We start from the raw sequence: 15,000 nt of genomic DNA, 5'->3' as shown, positions 1-15,000 counted from the left end.
CTGCAGCTTTCAAAGCCAGTGACAGTATTTCTGATGAAAACAATTAAAGTTTTTATTCAGTTTGTTTATTGCAGTGTTCATAATCTGGAAAAGAGATTTGCAATAATAACAGACTTTGGGGTTTTTCTGCTCTTAAGGGCTTTATTATTCTGTCCTTGCCAGGAAGCACATTTTAAGAGTTTGGATTCAAAATTAATCATGACCTCAGTGTTTTAAAATACAATCACAATTACTATCCATTTAGTAGGGGTTTTTGTTTTACTTTTGACATATGGTCAATATACTTATGCCAGTTATTAAAGACATTAGTTTATGCTATGCTAACTATTTAACATACTGCAGCTGCCATAGTAAATACAGACAGATGACAGGGGATGTTGAGGAAGCGTGTTATGTGAAGCATGTTCTTAGGTTAAATTACTGTAGTGTCTGTACATAGGTAAAGAGAAAAATCCACCATACTTGATAAGAGAAATTTATATTATTTATATGGAACAGAATAAACCAATTTACAAGAAAGGCACTTAAGTGGGGAGCTTATTTATTAATGAGTGTAGTACACAAGCTAATGGGGTTGTAATGCAGATGCACCTAAAGCTCGGAGGACAGCAGTCTCCAGGCGCCATTCCCTATTTCAGAGGAGAGAGGAATGAAAGCATTGCTTGGAAAATACTCCTGCACCATTCAAAACAGAGTTATGGAAAGTAGCTTTGTTTGTCTCATCATAGACAGGATGGTCTGTGAGCATCTCCATCTCTCCTGCCTCAGGACATCAGTGGGGAAAGTCCCAGTCCTGGGACTGTAAATCACAGCTTCCACTAGATCCCACTTTGTCCCCTTTGGTGGGATTTGGATGTGATTGTAAGGACACAGCAGGTCCACATCCCTGGCAGTGTTCAAGGCCAGGTTGGACACAGGGGCTTGGAGCAAGCTGCTCTAGGGGAAGGTGTCCCTTGATGTGTCATCCCTGGATGAGCTTTAAGGTCCCTTCCAACACAAACCAGTCTGATATTCTATGATCCTGGGACAGCTCCTCTGCATGGAGAGGTTCCAGAGCTCCTGGATCCCAGCAGGGAGGCATCCCACTGGGATCCAGAGATCTGCAGGAGGGTGGGAGAAGCAAGGGACAAGCTGAGGCCCAGTTGGTCCAGGAAGGGGCGAGTTTGTGTAAATCACAGTTCCCATTTTCGGTCTTTAACAAGCTTCTTTCGCGGCAGCAGTTTATGGACTCTTATTTCAGTTAATTATAACAGCAGCTTTTTTGAAACACTAATTTTATTGGGTTTATTGATGTGCCCTGCTGGTTTTCCAATGCTGGGATTGGGTTCTGCTTGGTTACCTTAGAGGAAAAGAAAGCTTTCCTCCCCAATAAGGGAGACCTAGGCAGCAGCTGGGGCAGAGGGAGATGCTTGGGAGATGGTCCCGGGTGAGGAGTGGTGCTGGTGGGAAGATCCGTGCTGCTTCCAAAGGGTCCTATTGCTTTCAGAGGGCTTCCCACTGTGTGCTTCCAAGCCACCACGGGTACGGGTCTCCCAGCTCATGCAGGTGCAGAAGTGACCATCCTGTGTGTGCAGTGGGATGTAACTACACAAAGCCTCCAAAGAGGTGATCCATGGCCTCGCAAGCAGCAAACAAGACAACTGTTGATTTGAAATGAAGGAAAGTACTGAGTCTTTTGTGTCCTTCCTGCTGTTGTGGGGCTGTATTTTGGGTTTTGAGGCCAGAGCCAGTTCTTCATTGGGTAATTCTGTTTTAGGAAAGATCCTGCCAAGGAGTGTGGGAGACTCCCTGTAAAAAGCTTTGGAGAGAGACTCATAGAAACACTGGTTGAAGGGACCTCAAGGATCATCTGGTCCAACCTTTCTTGGCACAGCATGACCTAGATCAGATGTCGCAGCATCCTGTCCAGCCAAACTTCATCAGTGTCCAGTGTTGGGGAATCCACTGCTTCCCTGGGGAGATGATTCCAGTGTTTGGTTGTTCTCATTAGGAAAAATCCTCTTTTTATGTCCAGTCAGAATCTCCCCAGGAGTAACCTGTGCCCATCACCCCTCGTCTGTTCCGTGGGACTCCTTGTCAAAAGGGAGTCTCATCTTTGTAGCCACCCTTTCAATACTGGAACATGATGCTAAGGTCTCCCTGGAGCCGCCTTTTCTTCAGGCTGAACAAACCCTGCTCTCAGCCTTTCCTCACACGGCTTCCCAGTCCTTGGGTCATCTTTGTGGTTCTTCTCTGGGCCATATTTATTAACTGTGCATGTGAGGCGCTGGCACAGGGTGCCCAGAGAAGCTGTGGCTGCCCCATCCCTGGCAGTGTTCAAGGTGGACACAGGGGCTTGGAGCAAGCTGCTCCAGTGGAAGGTGTCCCTGCCCGTGGCAGGGGTTGGAGCTGGAGGAGCTTTAAGGTCCATCCCTTCCAACACAAACCATTCTAGGATTCTATGTATTAGCAGTGTTTTCTGCGAGTCCTGTTCTTAAGCTATGTTGACATGAAACTTTGGATGGTGAATGTCTGCTAGGATCCCAGATCTTGACAAGTTTCATGATCGTTTCATCTGATGCCAGTGTTTGTGGTTTCTGAGTGTTCATATCTGGTTTAACAAGAAATAAACGAAACCACTTTCTTCACACTCATGTTAGAAGCTTCACAGTAACATGGGGAGGGTCAAAATGGCCTCAGGGGCTTTGACTGGTGCCCTTCCTGCCATCTCTTCTCCTGTAGAGCTGCTGTGGTGTGCAGGACATCGGAAGGGCCTCATCCACATGAGGAAAATACTTTCATTCCATGTCTTTCAAGCAGCAGACGGGCAGCGTGTCTCTGGTTCTGGCAGGAGCATGCGCATCAGGTTGTATGCCAGTCTCTGCCCTGATGGGAGACCCTGCGTGTCAGGCATCAATGAGCCCATGGTAAGTCCTAATAGGAGATGCTCAGAGGGCACAGATTGCATTGCACCCAACCAGGGCAGAAGCTGCTTTGGAAAACGTCCTGATGGGTTGAATTCTTAAGAGGTTCCTGATTTATGTGTATCTTAATTCATTTTAATAGGCTGGAGTATCCGCAGGTGCTGTTGCTTATAATTCTGGGTGCTCACTTTCATCTGGAATTCATGCAGTAGCACACGTCAAGGTGGACATCCAAAGTCAGAGCCCGGTTCCAATAATTCAGCCTGAAGTTTTCCTCCTCCAATTTCCCAGTGCCCCAATGGAGATCAGAGGCCCGGGTCTCGCAGTGTCACGGTTGTAATGTGTATTTTAACTGCCTTAGGATTTATGTGCATAATTGGGATTAAATCTATCTTAGATATGTAGAAAAAATGTAAATTTACTTCAGATACCAGTTAGTACCTGGGCTATTACTGCAAGGCAAGCTTCTGGATAGAGGTGATAGGGTTTATGTATAAGGTGGTGCTACACAGCAGTTGCACAGAGCTGGGAAATAGTGGGGGGACTGTGGCAAATACCCCAAACCGAAGGAGTTTCTAAGTGGAGAAGCAAAGGGAGCATGGTGTGTGGTTCCAGGGTCCCTTGCAGCCAGCCCTAACAGAGTTAATTGCCTGTGATAAAGCCGACCTTGGAATTCTGATGGGAGAATTCTTTTATATAAGGGAAAAAAAAAGATGTTTTGTAACAATTTCTTGTAAGTGCTAAAATTAACTGACTTTCTTTTAACCTAATTATAGCTCAAACTGATGATATCACCTACGCTTCATGTTGCCTCACGTCTTGGGTGAGAGTGTGCTGCTGCTTGTGACTTGGCTGAGGTTTTGCTTTAGAGCGTTTCATGTGAAGCATCTGTTTAATTACTGCTGGTTGAGGGTCTTTTGGGCATGTGCTTGACTTCCCCCATTCTTAATCTAGAACAGGGTGGGCCTTTCCAATGAGAAGATGCACAGAAATTGGGGGGGTTTTATTTTATAGGCAAATCTTCCAGTTGTTTTGCTGCCAAACCCACTGGTTTGAAACAGAAATATAGCAGGATATATTTCTCTGTGTGTGTATATATATATATATATATGAAATATAGCAAGAAGATTGCAGGAATACTTTTGTTCTCCAGATATGGCCCAGCTTGTAGGCCTTTGAAAAGTGTCATTTATAGAGGGGGAATGGTTCTCAATGGGGAAGGGGGTCTCTGGGGCTGAGCACAAAGGCAGTACAGCCTCACGGTGTTGATGAGCACCAGAGCTACCTGTAGTTGTCTTGACCTGAGTTGGTTCTGCTAGCATAAATGAGATAGAGAAGTGCAGGATAAAAGCTGGAGAGAACAAGAGTTAGTCTATAAAATGTGGCTGGGAGATGGGAAAAAAGCAGTGCTTGAATTGGTGGCTAACAAAGAGGTGGACCATTAAATCCACTGTAGAGCAGTAAGGTTGTGTAGTGCTGAAATGGTCCAAGCAAGGTGAGTTAAGGAGGATGCGCCAAAGGATGGGTGGTGGCAAGAGCAGAAAGAGCAGAACATTGAAACTGGCAATGTAAGAATAGGTTGGCACGGAGTAGAAAATGAAGCAGAGTTTGGGGCATTGGGATGCACAGGAGAAGATGGAGTTGAACTATGAACCATAACTTCTTAGTGGTTGTCCTTGCACCTTACCCTTGTTTGAGCGGAGATCTTTGTCCATAATGAGATAAATGTCACTGAAAACACAAGAAATATGTTTAGGAAAACAAGCCAAGACCACACACACAGGGTTGTTTTCCTTGAATGTGTTCCTTGTGTTCCTAGGGAAGGCCATTGCTCATTGATTGCTGTGTTTCCTCCCTGGTCTCCCAGTACCATATCCCAGGGCAAGATCTTGTTTGAAATCTGTGTCTGTCTATATAGGATTCCAATCAAAACTTTAATGGTACAGGGCAGTGAGTAGCATTTAATGACCTTCAATGCTATCACTTGAGTCTTTTGGGCATTGACATTGATTTTCCTTATCTTGGCATGTGAAGAAAGGAGTCTCACTCCCTTCTTTAATGTGGTTGCTGGTACACACCAGGAGCACAGAATAAGCAGGCAAGTGGCTTTGCCGGCATCATGGCTGGCTGTGTGTGCTGCTTCCATAGATAACCTCGGTGTAGAGCCTGAATTTAACATCATTAACTGCAAGAGTCAGAAAGAAAGACTGGAGTATGTGGATACTGATGTATTTTAGTGAAGAGGTGCATCTATTTAGTTAGCATTTGTATTTGATACCCAAATTTTTGTGCAGATGCTGCTTTTGTGGGGTAAAAGAGAGGGATCCGTAGGAATTTACATCCTCAAACGCAGATATTGCAAAGGCAGTAAGACAAGGAGTGAGTCTTACTCAATTCTGAGTTCTTGTACTCTTCCATAAATGCATCAATTCCTCCTTAATAGGTCTTAAAAGGAACTGGCAGTGGGGTCGTTCAGCACGAACCCGGGTGTTATTTCTGCTTATTGCAGCTCTCATGCTTTTTTTAATCTCTTACTGCTATCATAGAGACACTTCATTTCTAAGAAGCTAAATTACGCTATGTGAGGATGTGCTTCCCCATGAATTTGAAAGCTCTAAAGCTGCTTTGTTCATTGATTCAGTTGTGGGGGGAAAAAAAATGCAACGCAGGCACACGGCTATTTGAACTCTTTATTTGCCACATTTACAATATTAATAACACTGTTTCTAGAAGTTGTCACATCAAGTAAAAGATCTTCATTCCAGACTGTCTTTTGGGGCCAAATTGAGACTGGATGCATGCATTTAATAAATTGTAGTCTCAAGTAGTCATTTTTGTAAATAATTAGCTTGGGTGAAAGAATAAGTTAGCATATTGTATGCATCTAATGTTGCAAATGTACATACAGCAAACTTTCCTATTAATCAACAGTCAAGCACTGTAAGTTGGGTCTCATACATAATGAATTGTTCTTAAACCTCCTGGGTTTCAGTGATAGAAAAATAAGAGAAAACACAAGTGTAGTAAGCTTTTGAATAAAATTTAACGAGATTGCTCTGCATCCCGTAATCGGTTTGGAATCATTAGAGACCAGATAATTCATCTGCAGTTTTGGGGTGGCTTTAGCCTTCATCTATCAAAGAAAGACTATTTAAATGGCATTTAGGTGTTGGTAAAACGCATTTGTATTTAATTTCGCAATGAAGGCTTCAGTAAAAGTGCCAGCTAGTGCTGTGTTTATTATGTAAAGAATGATGCTGCATGACTGAGTCTCGTTTTAATGTTAATTCTTGTGTTCTAATCATTGCTGATTCTTTCATTTGAAAAGTAACACACCAGCTATTTCTCAAAGAAAAAAATGGTTTGGTAAGACAAGCACAGGTGTATATATAAGAAAAGGACAGTCAGCCTTTATTGAATCATAGAACCCCAGACTGGTTTGGGTTGGAAGGGACCTTGAAGCTCACCCAGTTCCAACCTCTGCCACAAAGCATGGGAGGAAGAGCTCATTCCATGAGAAGAGCTTGGGAAGTTGCATGTAAAAAACATGCGTTCCATGTTATTTGTTTCTATTTATATTTATTTAAAGTCTTTATCCCTACTGTTCTGGATGGACCCATTGTAGTTGTTAGAGCAATGTAATAACAACTTATCAGTCTCTCCACTTGGACCACTGGCCCTCAACTGACTGCAGCCTACCAGGAGTTGTGGTTATTTATTTGGGCTTTGGGAAGCTTTTTGTTCCAAATAGAAATAAAGAAGAATCTTCATTAGCCCAACACCTGATGGAGTTTATAAACCTCTTCTTAGGCAAACCATGAAGGGTGAGGTATCTGCCCAGGAAGAAAACCTTCATGTGAGTGTGGCTGCGGGAGTTGAAGTGAGCATTAGATGCTATGTTCAACCAGTTGATTACATTTAATAAGTACAAATATTGTATAAATATACAAATATATATTGATGTATATTTATATACAAATAAATTTGTATATAATCACTACAACATTGTAATATTTATGCTGGAAGCTGCCAGCTCTTACCTTTACCCTCAGGAAGTTGCCAAAGAGCCATTGTGATAAATTCTCATTATCGTAAATCACACAACTCAAGGTCCATCTTGTAATGGTTCCATTAAGGCTTATGAAGGACTACCAGAAGCAAAAAGTAGCTCGGAAGTAAAAGACCTAATTAAAACCATACTGATTTAGAACATGGCTGCCCACTGAGGCCACTCTGAGCATTTCTCTGGTTTTCATAGTGATGAAGCTATTGAGGATGATCCTGAAGCCAGTCTGCTGCTTACATGTTTGTTTTGGAAGCATGTTAGAAACTTCCAGTTCTTGGCAAGTGGCTTGGAAGGAGCCTGTTAAACTGAAACAGGTGCTGATCCTGCAGCTCTCCCCTCTGCTAAAACCATTTTCTGCGTTTCATCCCATGCAAACATCAGAAGGTGTAGAAGAAACAGGGCTGGGATGGAGCATTGGGAAGACCCCTCTCAGCTGTGTGGACAAAAGAGCCAGCTGGCTTCCTTAGTTTGTTCAGTCTTACAAAAGAGCTGTAATGGAAATAGATACGTAGGATTGTAGTAGGAATGGTATGGAATAGAATCATAGAATAGTTAGGGTTGGGAAGGACCTTAAGATCATCCAGTTCCAACCCCCCTGCCATGGGCAGGGGCGCCTCACACTAAACCATGGCACCCAAGGCTCTGTCCAACCTGGACTTGAACACCGCCAAGGATGGAGCATTCACAACCTCCCTGGGCAACCCATTCCAGTGCCTCAGCACCCTCTCAGTAAAGAATTTCTTCCTTAGATCCAATCTAAACTTCCCCTGTTTCAGTTTGAACCCGTTACCCCTTGTCCTATCACTACAGTCCCTGATGAAGAGTCCCTCCCCAGCATCCTTGTAGACCCCCTTCAGATACTGGAAGGCTGCTCTGAGGTCTCCACGCAGCCTTCTCTTCTCCAGGCTGAACAGCTCCAACTTTCTCAGCCTGTCTCCATACGGGAGGTGCTCCAGCCCCTGATCATCCTCATGGCCTCCTCTGGACTTGTTCCAACAGTTCCATGTCCTTTTGATGTTGAGGACACCAGAACTGCACACAATGCTCCAAGTGAGGTCTCACGAGAGCAGAGCAGAGGGGCAGGATCACCTCCTTCAACCTGCTGGTCACGCTCCTCTTGATGCAGCCCAGGATACGGTTGCTTTCTGGGCTGCGAGCGCACACTGCAGCCGGCTCATGTTAAGTTTGTCATTGAATAGCTGTGCTCTGTGTAAGTTGGAGCAGCAGGGCTGCTCATGGGATGCAGTGGGTTCCTGTGCAGGCACTGTCCTTACCGTCTTTCTCGGACTTCACCACCACCAAGAGCTAAATGACATCGTTTTAATTAAGAATCCCATTGTAAAGCTGTGTAGATGAGTCAGTCACTTGCAGCTGAATATCCATGCAGCATCACCATAAAGACAGGCATCTAACTTACTGCACACACGTAATCATCACAGAATCCCAGCCTGGTTTGTGTTGGAGGGGACCTTAAAGCTCCTCCAGCTCCAACCCCTGCCACGGGCAGGGACACCTTCCACTAGAGCAGCTTGCTCCAAGCCCCTGTGTCCAACCTGGTGTTGAGCAATGCTGATGCTGCCGCGCTGCTTCTCACACATTTTGGGGAACAATGATGGTAGTTTGGTGCCTTTGTGCAGCAGGAGGAAACCACAGCAGTGTTAGGCTGAGATGGTCGGAGGCAGCTGGGGGCTGCTTGCCTGCAGAGCAGCGAGGAGATGAAGTCTTGGCTTTACGATGATATTACAGTCCAAATCATTTCCAGACTCCCGAGGATGTGAAAGAAGATGATGTGAAAAACATAAGGTTACTGGAGTTTTGAGTGCTTTCGATGCTCTTCTGGATAAATGAAGCAGAAAAGTCTCCCAACTTCTCTTTGAGATTTCAGAGGCATTATCCCTGTTCTGTAGTTATATATTGTCATAGCTCTTGCAATCCACAGTAAAACTGAGCCACATTCTGCTGTGCATTGTACATGTGCAGAATAATGGATTATCCAGGGTATTTGGAGCTTGGTTTGAGGTCCATGTCATAGGTATTCCTGAAAAAAAAGCTTATACATAGGTTCTCAAACCTTTTTCTTAGCAAAGATGTTATTAAATGGCCAAGTAACACAAAGTAGACATCAGTGTTGTAAAGCAAAGTGTACTACTTCACACAGATATAAAGAATAAAAATCAAAGGCATTAACTCAGTGAGTAAATGGAAAGAGAAGTCAGATTGCACTTAATTTCTAGCATTGGATCCAAAGCTGATTCTTCATTTTGTTGTGCCTCTGCTCCAAGCCATCAGCTCATCTGCTTGTGCGACTGGAGTATTTTAATTGTCCACCTCTGTGTTCTTCCCCTTCTGTGCCACTTTCTAATCAGTAATGACGTGGCCTTCGGTGGTTAACAGTGAATTGGGGCTGGAGGAGATGGCAGGGCTGTTTGATCCTGCACCAGGCTGAGAGCAGCCCTGACCCAGCTCCCTCCTGCACATCATTTATCCTGTCCAGAGGCAGCGCCGGGGCTGTGTGATTCCAGCGATATCCCGTTGTGTTTGGCTCCACGAGCCGATGTGGATCAAGCATGGGAAGACGTTTGGTCTTTCTGCAGAGGTGCCTTGTGGCGAAAGCAGACCTGGTGTCTTTTATGTCATTACTGATACATCACATGTTCCATTTCCTGGGCTTGCTTCTGAGAGGGGACTAAAAGTGTGTTTGCTCACTTGCAGCACGCTGGAGCCTACTGGGGAGTTTGTGTTGGTTTGCTCTGTCCCCAAAGGTGGTGGCATAACTGCTGTGGTTTTCTCTTTCTTCTATTGTCTCAGGTTGAGTTTTAGGAGCATGATGTTGACAAACTTCTTGTTCTGGTGGTTGCAGCAGCTCTGCTGTGGAGCCAGGCTGAGAGAGCTGGGCTGGGGCAGCCTGGAGAAGAGAAGGCTCCTGAAGGGGAGACCTGAGAGCAGCTCCAGTGCCTAAAGGGGCTGCAGGAAACCTGGAGAGGGGCTTTGGACAAGGGCCTGTAGGGACAGGCCAAGGGGAATGGCTTGAACCTGCCAGAGGGGAGACTGAGATGAGCTCTTAGGCAGAAGCTCTTCCCTGTGAGGGTGCTGAGGCGCTGGCCCAGGGTGCCCAGAGAAGCTGTGGCTGCCCCATCCCTGGCAGTGCTCAAGGCCAGGTTGGACACAGGGGCTTGGAGCAAGCTGCTCCAGTGGAAGGGGTCCCTGCCCGTGGCAGGGGTTGGAGCTGGGTGAGCTTTAAGGCCCCTTCCAACACAAACCAGGCTGGGATTCTATGTTTCTGTCATGTCTGGTTGTATTTCCAGCTTGGGGGGCAAAAGCTGCAATAACCTTAGGATATCTCATCAGCGGTGCTTAAGATTCTGGATGTGAGAAGTTTGCTGGCAGGAGTTGCTGTTTTGGCAGTCACCCTTGATATTGTCTCTTTATTGGTCACCCCATCGTTTCTCTCAGGTGCATTGCTAATGGGCAAAGCATAGGGTTGGGAAACATGGCTGGATATTTGCAAATCCAGTGTTCACGTTTTCGTTGCTCTTCCATAGGAAAAGAAGGAATAAGTAGCCAGGGAAGAAGTACATTTTTGTTTGCAAGTGCTTTCTGTTTGCTTGCTTTGCTCCTCAGTACCCTGCAAGCATGAGCTGCCATTGAAAATCAAATGAACTCTCAATTGCTTCCTTCCAATTCAATAAGAGGAGGAAAGCAGAAACCTGCCACAGTTGCTGGAAGGAAACGGTGCAGAGGATGGCACAGGTTCAGCAGAAAGCCGTTTTCTTTTCTCTTTTCTTCAGGGATGGTCCTTGGGGAAATGGGACTGCGTGCTTGGGGGCCATGGAGGAGGAGCCTCACCTCCACCCACCCTGGAAGCATCATGTCCCATGGACTTGGGTGGTTTTCTTGCTCCCTGACACACTTCTTGCTCCCTGCTCACTTACGCACAGCGTTTTCCTCAGTCTTTAATGAATTGTTTTATAAGTCTAAGAAACTTCGTGTCACGGTGCACTTGTAGAGGTGATGGGGATCCATTTCATTATTGCTGTAATGAATCTTTTCATCTTTATCAGAGCAGAAAAAAGGTGGAGTTTGTATCCAGATTTGGATGCCAGGACTTCTTCATCAGGGACTGAAGCAATAGGACAAGGGGGAATGGGTTCAAACTGAAAGAGGGGAAGTTCAGATTAGATATAAGGAAGAAGTTCTTCCCTGTGGGGGTGGTGGGGCACAGGTTGCCTAAGGAAGTGATAAATGCTCCATCCCTGGCGGTGTTCAAGGCCAGGTTGGACAGGGCTTTGGGTGACATGGCCTGGTGTGAGGCATCTCTGTCCATGGCAGGGGGTTGGAACTGGATGATCTTAAGGTCCTTTCCAACCCAAACCATTCCATGACTCTATGAATATTTCGAGATTATTATTCTTTTTGCTGATGTAGAGAGTACAAATATTGATTTTTAGTAATTTTTGTCACTAATTCTGCATTTCTTTCCCTCCCCTCAGGGCAGAGTCCACGGCCGTGTGTGAGGTGTGTGAAGGCACCGAAGAGATGACAGACCCGCTGCAGCAGTGCATGGGTTGGCTGTATGCCTACTTCTGCGAGCCTGCAAGGACAGCGACCCTTCCCGTGCCAGCCTTCCACCACCCGCTGCTCCAGCAAGGTCTGCTCCACGTGGCACCCATCCCTCCCTGCTCCCATCTCCCTAATTCCTGGTCAATGGTGATAAAAAGGATGTGGTTCAGCCCCCAGTGCTTGCTGGCTGGAAGGTTTGAGTATGAATGCATCTAAAGGGCAGTGAGCTTTGCTGTAGGGTTTGTTTCACATCAACTAGCTGAGGATTACACGTGTCCACATCAGTTGACGTGTGCCGTAGAAGCAGTTGGGGATAGGTTGCGTAAGGTAGCCATGGGTTTATTCCTCAGAGTTATCAGAGGTAAGATTTTGATAGTTTTAAGCAAAGAACAAGTATTGTTACAAGGAAGTTGTGCTATTTATGTGTTTTCATAAAAACAAGACCTGAGAAAAGTTTCTCCCTACTATTCTGTCTTTCTATCCATGTTTGAGAGGGAGCTACATGAATTGTGACCTTGTTTTCTTAAAATCAGCCTTCTCAAATGTTCTTACTGTCTTAATTTTTCAGTCTGAGTTTGAAAATGGCAACGTAAAGAGGGCCTGCAAGAAAGCTGGAGAAGGACTTTTGGCAATGGCTGTAGGGAGAGGACAAGGGGAAATGGCTTTAACCTGCCAGAGGGGAGATGAAATTAAGAGCCATGTTGTGAAAACTTGGGTTGGAGTGAACGTGAATGAGCAAAGCTGGGTAGGGAATAGTTGCTGCTGCTGCTCTTTCCATCTCTGAATAACATCAGGAGACTTCTACTTCCCGGGTTATCCACCAAAAGGTTATAAATCATTTAAAGTAATGGGTTTACTTTAATGAATACTCCTAAATGAGCTACTAAATTCTTTTTAGTTTAGCTGATGGCGTTTCTTGGTCTAAGCACTGATGATGATGTTCTAGGTGCTGGTCTGGGGGTTCACCCTGAGCAGGCTTGACTTGATTTACGGTCAGAGTTGAGAGGGGACTTTGGTCCTTCCCCAAGCAGCAACCTGCCAGTGCAGGCAACACTGGAATAAAGTGAAGATCTTTTAAAAGAGGAAAATAAGTGTATTTTAATTAATAGGAGGCTTTTTGAGGGAAAGCAGTCATCACACACTGCTATGACTGAGTGGAGGAAGGAAAGCGCTTCAGCACCATCCAAGTGCAGAACTCAAAAGTGTGCAGGGTTGGGATGGGTCATGGCTGGTGGCCATGAGCATCAACAGCAGGTTTCTGCAGCACCTATGGCTTTGTGAAGGATGCAACTGGTGGCCCCAGTGCCTGCAGTGGTCCCAGTGGGGTTTCACCTTCTGTATGGCAGGTTCTGTGCAGGCTCAGAGGGGTTTAATGCAGTTCAGTTACTTGTCCTTGGACTGAGACCACGTGTGTGCGTTTTACTGGGGAGGGCACGTTCATCATGGAAACATTAATGAAGAATTAACTGGCAGAAATCACAATGATGTGATAGCATTCCTGTTCTCCTCTGGCATTCTCCTAGTAATACTAGGAGAAATAATAAATAGTAATAAATAATAGTAATAAAGTAGAAAAAGGGTATGGAAATACATGTCAAAAATTTGAAGAAACTATTTTCAAGAGTTGCTTAGTAGAAAGGTAAGGAGGAAACCACATTGTAATGGATCACATTGGGCGTTTCAGTTTATCTGTAAGTCAGAATTGCTGTACTGCTAAATTAGAAATTTGGTATTTATTTACTTTTTCACATTTACATTTGAAAGTGCTTACTCGTTTCTTCAGGCACTTAAAGATGCAGAACAAACATAAGCGAGAGCATGAGGATCCGAAGCTGGGAGGGCTTTTCCTCATCACACTGCTGTTCTCACATCTCTGTTCATCAACTGCTCTTCTGATGAATCATCAAAACCTTTGTCCCTTCTTTTCTGCCTTTCCCTGTAAATACGACCACTGATTCTATGGTCGTTTGATATTAGGTAATTTGAGTTTCATCATCAAGTGCTTTTGTGATCAGGACTGACTGTTGAATATTGGGTTTTAATCAGTGCTTATGTCAAATTTAGTATTTTTTCCTGTGCCAGCCTTATCTAGGAAGGGTTTTGCTTATGTCAGACCCCTTAAAAGGTTCCTCATTTAACATTTAACAAGTGTAAAGTGCTTTTGGTATCATAGAATCACAGAATGGTTTGTGTTGGAAGGGACCTTAAAGCTCAGCCAGGTCCAACCCCTGCCATGCGACACCTTCCACTAGAGCAGCTTGCCCCGTCCTGCCTGGAATTCTCGATTCATGTTCAGTTTTCTGCAGCTGCTTTTAAAAGCAAAAGGTTCCTTCCAACCCAAACCATTCCATGATTTCTGTGAACATCAAGCACCTTCCAGCATCATCTCCACTGACAGTAAAAGTCCAAGAATAACAGTTTCATTGTGCTGTTGTAATTTGGTTTCATGTGTGTGCATTACCAAGGCAAAAACAAGCTCAATTATGACACTTACTCTTTCAGTGGCTTATTTTGGGTCTTAAATCTTTCTAAAGTGCTTGTAATTTTCTAAATTACTATTGAAAGGGGGAAACATTTTTAAAAGCACTCTAAGTGCTGAATGAACCATTCCTTCTTGTAACACATCGTTGGCAAAGTGTACATCAGAAGCACTGATGCTGTAGAACAAGGTGTTACGGAAACATCCCTGAACATTTATAGTGGGAAGTGATTAATTGGTCTTAATATATCATGGTCATTACTCCCCTTTATATATGAAGAAGAAAAATTGGCCCTGTTGTTTTGAAGTAAGTGCATGAGTTTGTTTGAGTTGTGGGTCTGGAAAAGGCAATGTTGGACTGGTCAGTCCTGAATTCCCTGACTTTCCTTTATTTGTGCTTTATGACGTGGTGGTGGTGGTGGTGGTTGCAGAAGGCAATGCTGGACACTGCAGCGAGGAGCTGTTGTGTGTTTGCAGACCAGATGGCTCATTAGAGCAACAAGAGCAGAGGAAATTGGAGATACACAAGAGTGTTCCTTTGCCCTGTGACAGCAGCAGCCCTGGGGCTCTGCTCTTTGCCTGCCATGCCACAGTCCTCACCAGGTGAAGTCCTTTAGCTTTGCAAACCCACAGTTTACACTCTTAAATCTGGAGTTCCTCAATCTGGTCTCTGTACTGAGCTGCTCTCAGGTCTCCCCTTCAGGAGCCTTCTCTTCTCCAGGCTGAACCAGCCCAGCTCTCTCAGCCTGGCTCCAGAACAGAGCTGCTCCAGCCCTCGCAGCATCTCCATGGCCTCCTCTGGCCTCACTCCAACAGCTCCACGTCCCTCTTATGCTGCTGCCCCAGAGCTGGATGCAGGGTCCCTTCCAACCCAAACCATTTTAGGATTCTATGTTCTATGATATGTGTGTGTATATATATATTTATAGAATGAATAAATGTGGTTTCAGTAACAGGTACAGTGAAGCTGTCAGCCCTGTCTCTCACCAGTT

General features: G+C 44.9%; 1 protein-coding gene across 1 annotated transcript in view; it reads left to right on the top strand.

Annotated features, from left to right (window-relative positions):
- MGMT (O-6-methylguanine-DNA methyltransferase) overlaps window positions 1-15,000 on the top strand; it is a gene marked incomplete at both ends in the record, with an annotated part of 126,611 nt that overhangs the window by 86,274 nt on the left and 25,337 nt on the right. Inside the window, one exon of the mRNA XM_080621114.1 lies at window positions 11,460-11,617. Within this exon, the coding sequence (XP_080477240.1) occupies window positions 11,460-11,617 (158 nt within the window). The remainder of the gene's footprint in view (window positions 1-11,459; window positions 11,618-15,000) is intronic.

Source organism: Psittacula echo (genome assembly GCF_963264785.1).
Source record: "Psittacula echo genome assembly, chromosome: 6".
NCBI classification, from domain to species: Eukaryota; Metazoa; Chordata; class Aves; order Psittaciformes; family Psittacidae; genus Psittacula; species Psittacula echo.
Note: the sequence above shows the minus strand (reverse complement) of the source record. Positions and strands in the feature narration are given on the sequence as shown.